A 10,384-nucleotide genomic window follows, 5' to 3' on the forward strand; every position below is an offset into this window, starting at 1 on the left:
TCGTATCTCATACAAACAATTAATTCATTCTTTTTGGGCGTCATCCTATAGGTGTGACCTAAAAGGATCAGCTGATCACCGTCGTCACGCGACAGTAATGTCAAACACTAGTCAGCCAATCATTACCGATTAACGATGACCAGCTGACAAATAAATAAACAAATTCCTCATATTCCTTTAACGAGATTTACTATGTAAACGCACTTATTGTGGAGGACACTAATCCAACAAAAGGATCCCATGAAGTATCAATGTTTGGTGGGACGACTCATTTATTTGACTATTACGCGGCCAGATTTAGTGTACGCGGTTCATATATTGTCTCATGACGTGCATGCCCTGAGAAAAGAGCATTTGGATGCAGTGTTTCGAGTAATACGGTACATTAAAGGGAGTTTGGGAAAAGGAATTGTAACAGAGAGAAATTGTGATCTAATGTTGCGTGGATACTCGGACTCAGATTTCGCAAGTTGCCCATTATCAAGGAGGTCGATAACCGGTTATTTTGTGAGATTGGGATAGTCACTCATCTCGTGGAAGGCACGAAAACAGACAATTGTGGCAAAATCGACAGTCGAGGCAGAATATCGAGCATTAACTGCCGTGACTAGTGAAGTGATTTGGTTGAAATCCTTTCTTCATTCACTTGGCATTAGTCATGAAAAACCGATTGAGATCTTTTGCGACAACAAATTCGCTTTGCATATTGCTAGAAATCCGGTTTTTCATGATCGTACTAAGCACATAGAGATCAATTGCCATTTTATACGTCATCATCTCGTCAATAAAACGATATCAACTTCACATTTACGAAGTAAAGAGCAGATTGCAAACATTTTTTTACGAAATCGCTTAGCGGGGATGCTTTTTGTTTTCTTCAGTCCAAGTTGGGCATTAGTTTACCAACTGCTCCAACTTGAGGGGGTGTATTGAACGATATTGTGACGATATGGTTGCGATATTCAATGTATAATATCTTAGCTAATTATGTAATATGTTATATTGTTACCTTGTTTATAGGCTAACAATTAGGAAGTAAATATTCTGAGGGTTGTATATATTTGCTTCACCATGTATCGTTTCATTCATCAATTCAATAACAAATAACCTTTCCATTATCTCTTGTGTTCATCGTTCTTCATTGTATGACAAGTGGAAATAATGGATATTTTTGATCAAATTACCCATAAATAACCTACCTAATATAAAACGGTAAACAAATAAATGAGACATTTTAAAATAGAATAGGTAAACAAATGACTGAAACGGAGGGAGTAAGAGTACTCCCTCGATTCAAATCCAAATCCACAATTTCTCTTTTACACACTTGTGAATGCACATTTTCCATCAAAATTATCTCTAATTTTATATTATAAAAAAAATATAAAAGTTTGATATTCTTGTTATATTTATAAAAACGAATCAAACAAAATCTCACACGATTATTTTTGGAACCTAAATTGACATGACGTAGTATAACTCGGCACAAATGCTTACTATTTCACACTAATTATTATTCAAAGACAATTTAATAATAGTTGACCCAAAAATAACCCGAACTCAAAATCACCCGACTCAACCTAACCCGCTTAAAAGTGACCCGATTAACCCGTTTAATAGGCCTAAACAAGAGTATTAAATTACACTAACCCTTTCCCTTTGCCATACATTTTTGAAATTAGAAAAGCAAAGAACCATAAAGGAAAAACAATTAGTCTTGCTGAAGACGGGTCGGAGTAAGTGACGGATAATGTCACTCACAAAACGGATAGGGGGGACAAGGTGGGGGCACCCTCATGTGCTTCCCTCTCTCCTCTATTTGGGTCATTTGTGAGGGAAAATGGTATCCGTCACTCCAAAGTGACGGATATGTGCCGTCACAAATGAGATTTTGTGAAGGAAAAAATGTATAGTAAAGGACGAAAATAATTGTCTTACTTGTATGAATGCAATGTTTTAGTGGAGCAATGATATAGAGAAAAGAAGCAGGAGGTTGATGGGTTGCCACATACTATGGTTTGGTCGGTTCAATATCGAGTATCTTGCTATATCTATACGGTCCATTTTCACGTGGTATGGGCCCCATCACTTGTTTATTTTCCAAAATTGTGGCTTCAATTAACACAACTACACAAGAGGTAAATAAAAGTAGCAGAAATTTACGCTACGGTTGGTACTCAATCAATCAATGCCTCGTGGCTCAACCCAGCTTGGCACGCAGTGTTCAGACCATTATTGCTAATCGTTTCTCACTTTATTTATTTCTTTTACTGGAAAGTTTATGGCGTATTGACCAGTTTGTAATCATCATGGGCACGTTTTTGTACATGCTCTTACCAAGGGACAGGCCATAGTTTTGAGTAAGGCTCGTGCTTTTACCTATACGTAAGAGGCTTTTTATTGATATTAAGTAGTTTCGGAATCACGTACTAGGTATGATGGTTGAGAAAATACGAGTCCACTACAGATTATAGTAAGCAGAAAATTTGGAATCCTAATTTGCTATTGTGGTGCTGGTTGAGATTTAATTCGATTTATTTTTATTCGGTAATACAATTTAATTCTAAACCGAGGAGCCGATGACCTATGTGTACCACAAAGGGTATGAGATCATAAATTTTGATTAGTACTCCGTGCTTGCTAAGGGTCGTTCTAGAGAAGGTGCATTCAAGAGGTAGTTTAGGGTGATTTTTCAGGAATATAGTGCTGTCAACAATGCCAACTCAATTCAATTTCTATTGTAGAATTCGGCGATGCATGACACTATCAAGTATCACTACTATGGAAGTTTGTCTTAATCTTGTTGGGTATTCTTGGCGTGGTATTTGCTCCATTTTGGTGGTTGTTAGTCTCCATTTAGTGCCTATAAAATCTTTTGATTTTGTTTTCTGTCATGACAATGGCTCTTTGATTTATTTTTCTCATTAAGAGCTCGTGGGGCGGTTTCATGTCATTGTCGTTGTGGCCTTTGCCATCAATATAAAACCTTATCATCATTTAAGAACATAATCCGTAGAATATAGACATCTTGATTCCTTAAAGTGTTGATACCAAATTGATTCAAATACGCATTATTAATTGAACTCGCTTTTGATACAAAAACTTGTACTCTATACAATGGTTAGTTGTATATAATGCTGTGATACTCAATAATGTGATTAACTTGCTTAATGATGCACAAGCTGTTTCAAGAAAAACTCAAATACACTTTCAAATTTAGTTCCATGGGAATATTCGAGATAGAATACCAAAAGTACGCGCGACCAACTTAAACATGGATCATGATATATGGTCCTCCACAAAGTTTGGTGAAGAAATTAGTGGGAGAAAACAAAATGATGAAATTAAACAATGATAGGGATAAGAAGATGCAATGATACACAATATGTCCAAAACATAACCATCTAACCCATAATTTAATGTAATGGCCGGTTATGCTATGACCAAAATTGAAGATGTGATGAACATGATTGAAGAATCTTATTCACAAAAAAACAAAATGCCAAACAACTTTCAAATGCACTAGAAAATGTCACCAAAATACAAATAACCCAAATTAACTTAAAAAAATAAATTAAGAAAAACACATAAGCATTTGACATCATAACACTTGATTACTTGAACCATCAAACAATGCATTTAATTTAAAGCTTATGCGGAGATTCTCTGATAATCAGCTGGGGCAGGTTCAGCAGTGATAAAGATAAACTCGTAGATGAGTCCAGCAATTCCACCACCAATAAGTGGTCCGGCCCAGTACACCCAGTGGTTCTCCCAGCTCCAGCTGACAACGGCTGGGCCAAATGACACGGCCGGGTTCATGGATGCTCCAGAGAAGGCTCCTCCGACCAAGATGTTGGCTCCGACAATGAGACCAATAGCCAAGGGTGCAATAATTCCGATGTCACCCTTCTTAGGGTCTACGGCTGTGGCGTACACTGTGTATACCAATCCGAATGTCATCACAATTTCTAAAACGAGTGCATTCCATACTGACACGTCGGCGGCTAGAGCGAAAGCAGAGGTTTCCTGTATTACCAATCAAAATTAGTCAATGCCTTAATCATGCATTAATCAAACATTATAAACAAAGAGTATGATCGCAAGATAAAAATATGGAATCAATTACTCTCGATCTGTACTTATTTCATTTCAATATGATTATTCTTATTTCGCCAAGGATCCTTACTTTATAGAGATCATTACTATCTTAATTTTTCATGTTATCTTTTCTTTTAACTTTATAAAAGTTCATTATTTCAATTTTTAGGGTCCATAAAAAAAAAAAAAAAAAAAAAAAAAAAAAAAAAAAAAAAAAAAAAAAAAAGAGAAGTGCGTTAATTTTTCAACAACTATTGATTACTACTCCATATAAATTAGATAGTATACTTAATTAGGCTATGTAAATTTGCTGTAATTCTTTGAATTGGAGCCATAAGTGATTGATCACCTTAAACACTCTCGTTAACTAGCTAATATCTTTCCTTTTCTTTAAGATATCTCTCTAATTCATAAAGACTTGCTCATTCAACCTTTTAAGAGATAGTTTTTTTACGAAGTACATAGACACGAATTAAGACTGAAATATAAAATACTCCTTAATTATATAGACTAAAGTTAAGTAAGTGTAGAACCTAAGTAATTCTAATTTGCCTATTACAATTATAAGCTTTAAGACCAGAAAATGTAAACATTTTGAATATAAAGTGACGGTTTAATGATAATATGTAATAACTAAAATTGTTAGTTTTGACACAAAAAAAATATAAGATCTTATTATGAAATATTTACCTTTTAGCATAAAATGGTCACATTTTCTATCTTAATTTTAGATAAAATAATCCTATTAAAATAAAACTTTGTCTATCCGGAATGTAAACACATTTGATAAAATATACTCGGGTTGTTCGGGTAAACAACATCGTTCTTATCTAGGGTAAGGTAAAATTTATTGACACAATTTTTTTCCTAAAAATAGTAATGAAACAATCATTGCTCCTTAGGAGGTGAAAATCCCTTTTCACAATCATTTCTTGAATTTTATAAAAATTCAAGACAGATGTAAGTCAAATCTGTCGGATTTTATTGTAAACAATTCCTACTTCTTTCCACATCGGTGTAATCCATAACCATGTCAGTCAGATATGCATGCATCCAAAGAGGAAATTAAAGTGATTCTCCAAACAAATAGGAAGAGAAAAAAACAATAAATTAAATAATAACATACCAATCCACCGGTGGCGAACTTGAGCAACAAGCAGGCAACAGTTGACCCCAAAAGCTGAGCAATCCAGTACACAATCCCATTAAGAAGAGAAATGTTTCCTCCAATGAAAGCACCAAAGGTGACAGCAGGGTTGACATGTCCACCGGAGATATTAGCTCCGACAGACACAGCAACGAAAAGCGCAAAAGCATGTGCAAGAGAAGCGGCCACAAGTCCAGCAGGGGTTGCGGCAGCGCCAGCTGTCAACTTAGCGAATGCCATACCGGAACCCTCACCAGCGAAAACAAAGATTAAGGTAGAGATAAACTCAGCCAAACCCTGTTTCAAAGTATTTGGGTGGTACGCCTCCTCAGGACGCCCAACTGAAATTCTGCTGATAGGCATATTGGTTCGGGAATTGAAGAAAATGGATTATAAGTTGATGATGTGGGAAATGTAAAGGGTGTATGTGTGTGTCTTTCTCAACTCTCCACTTCACAGAGTTGGGAGCATGTAGGTTTTATACTGGGAAATGGGAGGGGAGTTTGGTAGTGATACCGGGCTTTACCGGTTGCCGGTTTATAATAAGTGACTGCTGACAATTGGAGCAGGTCCTTCCCTTATTGGCCAGCCTGTCATTTTAATTTCATTGGGTCGACAAGATATGAATGGATCGTGTTTTTTTTTTTTTTTTAAAATTATTTGTGGTGAATTATTGGAGATGGGTAAATGAACAATTACAAGTACGACCAAAAAATGCAAAAACTAAAAATAAAAATATCATAAGATTAAAGAAAATTCTACAAGAAAATTACGTATTATTTGACATAGATGAAAAATTATTAAACTTTTTAGTTTACTAAGGTGATTGTTAAATCATGCAAATGAGCCTGGGCCTTACCTGAACGGAGGAGAGACGGACCACTTAACAACACAAGGGAGGTTCCATCCTAAAACCAATTGGCAATAGGAGGAGTAGAGTCTTCTCGCTTATAAAGTGCCAGACAATCTCTTTCTCCTTCAATGTGGGATACTCACATGTGGGATAATATGAGATTCTTCACACTCCCCCACACACGTGAGGCCCACTTTTAAATCGAACCGGAGCCATCAACGGATGGAATTTTCTCCGACTGCAAACAAGCTCAGACTGGGCCAAATAAGAGGTACACAAAGCCTCGGCTCCAGCTGGCACACAATGGCCCAGTTAATCATCATACCCAGGTTTTTAGCCATGGGCTCTGATACCATGTTAAATCATGCAAATGGGCCTGGGCCTTACACAAACGGAGGAGAGACGGACCACTCAACAATTCAAGGGAGGTTCCATCCTAAAACCAATTGGCCAGACTGAGCCAAATAAGAGGTACACAAAGCCTCGGCTCCAGCTGGCACACAATGGCCCAGTTAATCATCATACCCAGGTCTTTAGCCATGGGCTCTGATACCATGTTAACAGAATTATTGAACAGAAGAAAAGTGTTTTGTGTGAAAGTTTTCTGTGTATTGCCTTTCAACGTATGTGCCAAAATAATATATACACCTAGGTTTAGCTAGAGTTTAGGAATTACATAACTAAAAGCCTAAACAGAATCCCCGAAAGAAGGAATACAAAGATGTATACATAACAAAATACCATATCACATATATCCAAAACTAATTGCATAATATTTGGCAAATATTATGCTAACATCCCACCTCAAGTTGGAGCATGGGGGTTAGCAATGCCCAACTTGCCCAACAGTCGGTGAAACTGAGTTCGCCCAAGCGCCTTGGTGAGAATATCCGCAAGCTGAGTGGTAGTACGAACATAAGACGGCACAATAGTCCTTCGTATAATTTCATCACGAGCAAAATGACAGTCAATCTCAATGTGTTTAGTTCGTTCATGAAAAACGGGATTATTAGCAATATGGATAACCGCCTGACTATCATAATGAAGTGGAACAACTACTGACTGGTCAAAGCCCAAACTACGAAGCAAACCTTTTAACCAAAGAATTTCACATGTAGCGGAAGCCATGGCACGATATTCAGATTCAGCAGATGACCGAGACACAGTAGCTTGTTTCTTAGTCTTCCAAGAAATTGGTGATCCACCAAGAAAAATAAAATATGTAGATAGAGAACGGCGGCTAACAGGACAACTATCATAATCCGCATCACAATAGGCCTCAAGCTCCATAGGAGCATTAGCCCGCAATAGAATACCCTGACCTGGATTACCTTTCAAATACCGAACAACACGAATAACAGCATCCCAATGAGCTTGGGAAGGTGCGTGCATAAACTGTGAAAGGATATGGACCGAATAGCTAATCTCAGGACGGGTAAGAGTAAGATAAATATGCTTCCCAACCAAACGGCGGTATTTCATGGGCTCAGAAAATAAAGGCTCTACCTTTAATGCGAGCTCGTGGTTCTCTTCCATGGGAACAAGTGCCGGTTTCGAACCTAGAAGCCTTGTTTCCGTCAATATATCAAGGATGTATTTTCGTTGACAGAGAAAAATGCCATTGGAATCCCGTGCCACTTCGAGGCCCAAAAAATATTTCAATTTACCCAAGTTTTTCATCCGAAAACATTGACTTAGATAATTTTTGAAATCACAAATAGAAACATTATCATTCCCAGCTATCACCAAATCGTCAACGTACACAAGAACATTAAGCACAATATCACCCTTACGATAAACAAATAATGAATGATCACACGGACTATAGGAGAAACCGTACTCACACAAGGCAGTGGCAAGCTTAGCATACCAACAACGCGGAGATTGACGAAGACCATATAAAGATTTATGTAGACGACATACCTTTTCTTGCAGCCCATGACCAAAACCAAGTGGAAGTCTCATGTATACCTCCTCTACTAAATCTCCGTGAAGAAAGGCATTTTGAACATCCATTTGGTGTAACTCCCAATTATTTATAGTCGCAACAGTGAGAAAAGTACGAACGGTAACCATCTTAACGGTAGGAGCAAACGTCTCATCAAAATCAATCCCTTCCTGTTGATGATTACCAAAAACAACCAAGCGTGCTTTGTAACGCTCAACCGTTCCATCTGATTTCCGCTTTATTTTATAGACCCACATACAATCGATAGCAGTTTTATCAGATGGCAAATCCACCACAGACCAAGTGTTGTTCGCCTCTAATGCATCAATTTCCTCTTCCATTGCTTTCTTCCATTTGGGGTCACGTATAGCTTCTTTAAAAGAAGTGGGCTCCGTGTCATTTGTAATAGCTGCAAGAAAGGACTTATGTGTAGACGAAAATTATTACAATTAACATAATTAGCAATGGGATAAGGAGTACCTGACGTTGGTGTGGGTGATGAGCTAGAGGGAACCAAAGTCGTGTTAATGTGTTCACTGATTTTATCCCACTTAACAAAATCTTTGTTACGAACATTATCGAACTTGACCCGTTTACCTCGACCCATTTCCTCATCACCTGTTTCATTACTTGCACCATCATCAGTTACATCAATATTATCAAGGGGAATATTACCATCACCATCTTCCCTGGCTACATTTTGACCAGGGGTTGTCACATTAGTCGGGCTCAAAACATCAGATTGAGAGCTTGTCTCAGCCGAGCTGTCCGAAGGCAACTGATCAGGCGGGTGGAGCTGCTGCTGCTATTGCCCGGACCCCCCCTCGACACCATGGGTAGAAGTATCCATAGGGTAGTCATCATCAGAGAATTGAAAATCACTGTGGTCCTTGACATTGTCGAGTGATTCCGAATTTGGACCAGACATGGCAAAAGGAAATTTATCCTCAATAAAGTGTACATCTCGTGACTGGAAATAAGTACCCGTCTCAAGATCATATGAATGCCATCCTTTCTTTCCGAATGAGTAGCCAAGGAAAATGCAGCGACGACTTTGAGTATCAAATTTATCACGAGATTACATATTTTTAGCATAGCACAAACACCCGAAAACCCGAATGAGACTCATATCTGGGATTCGGCCAAACAACAATTCGAATGGTGTTTTATTTTGCAAAATTCGTGAAGGAGTACGATTAATTAAGTGAGCTGTTGTCAAAACACATTCACCCCAAAAGTCGATAGGTAAAGAACCTTGAAAACGAAGAGCACGCGCAACATTCAAAATATGTTGTTGTTTTTGTTGGAATAAGTGTCCTCCGACAATAATGCGATCACAATTGTCGATCATGATGATCACATGTTTAAATCTCATGTTTAAGAATACAAGAGGGAAAGTAATTTTTTACAGTCAACTGGTCCACACATATCGGTAATGATTGGCTGACTAGAGTTTGACATTACTGTCGTGCGACGGTGGTGATCAGTTGATACCCTGAGGTCATACCTATAGGGTAATACTCTTAATTGATTATTTAATTAATCGTATGCCGATACGAGTTAATTAAATTGCTTAAAATTGACGGATGATTTTGTGAGTAAAATTAACGTGTCTCATTGTAATTCGATTAAATTAGATACGATCTAAGTAATCGAATTGTTTTATTACTTAGATTGAATTATTGTTACGAAACAATTGAAACGGATTGAATAATTTATTATAAATTCAAGTTGTTGAAATTTATAATTCGATAAACCTTTTTGGTACAAGTAATCAAGAATTATTAGTTAAATTTTGTATGTGACATATTTTATTAATATGTTGATTTTTAATATGTTAAAAATACACTATAGTGTAACATGTCATGTAACATGTGACATATGACAAAATTGACAAATGACAAAATAAAATGGACCTTCCATTTTATGTTGTGTGTGCCGAAATGGAGGGAGTATTAGAGTTAAATTGTGTTGATTATTTTAAATAAGGGAAACACAATGATTATACTCTAGTTGTAGCCATGCAACCCTATTACTTTTGAGAAGAGCAATTTTTCCATGCATTGGCCACAATACTTCCCCAAACCGGTTTTTAGCATGAAAAATGGCAAAAGTTTTTCCTATAATTATTCACTACTTCATCATCTATTTTCTAGTGTTAGAAAATATTGATCAACTCTCTACTTTTGTGAAAAACTTTAGAGAAATAAAACCTCACAAAATTCTTCTCTCTTGGCCGAAGTACAAGAGAACAAAACTCCATTTTGTGTCTAAATTTAAGCTTGTTTTAATTGATACTAGTTCTATATTAATTAAAATATTTAAGGGTATTCCT

General features: G+C 37.0%; 1 protein-coding gene across 1 annotated transcript; it reads right to left on the bottom strand.

Moving 5' to 3' along the window:
• Nucleotides 1–3,500: 3,500 nt before the first annotated feature.
• On the bottom strand, nt 3,501–5,826 carry LOC141647650 (aquaporin TIP1-2-like). The gene is made up of 2 exons (XM_074455931.1): nt 5,228–5,826; nt 3,501–4,029 (listed from the first exon to the last, which is right to left on the bottom strand). Exons 1-2 carry the CDS (start codon nt 5,609–5,611, stop codon nt 3,652–3,654), a joined length of 762 nt encoding a protein of 253 aa, XP_074312032.1. The 5' UTR covers nt 5,612–5,826; the 3' UTR covers nt 3,501–3,651.
• Nucleotides 5,827–10,384: the final 4,558 nt, after the last annotated feature.

The sequence above is a fragment of the Silene latifolia genome, chromosome 3 (genome assembly GCF_048544455.1).
Source record: "Silene latifolia isolate original U9 population chromosome 3, ASM4854445v1, whole genome shotgun sequence".
Classification (NCBI taxonomy): Eukaryota; Viridiplantae; Streptophyta; class Magnoliopsida; order Caryophyllales; family Caryophyllaceae; genus Silene; species Silene latifolia.

Excerpts from the sequence above, each read along its gene's own strand:
- LOC141647650 (XM_074455931.1), bottom strand. The coding sequence starts at position 5,611 with ATGCCTATCAGCAGAATTTCAGTTGGGCGTCCTGAGGAGGCGTACCAC. Across the intron at positions 4,030-5,227 it reads AGTTCGCCACCGGTGGATTG|GAAACCTCTGCTTTCGCTCT; the intron begins GTATGTTATTAT and ends TTGGTAATACAG.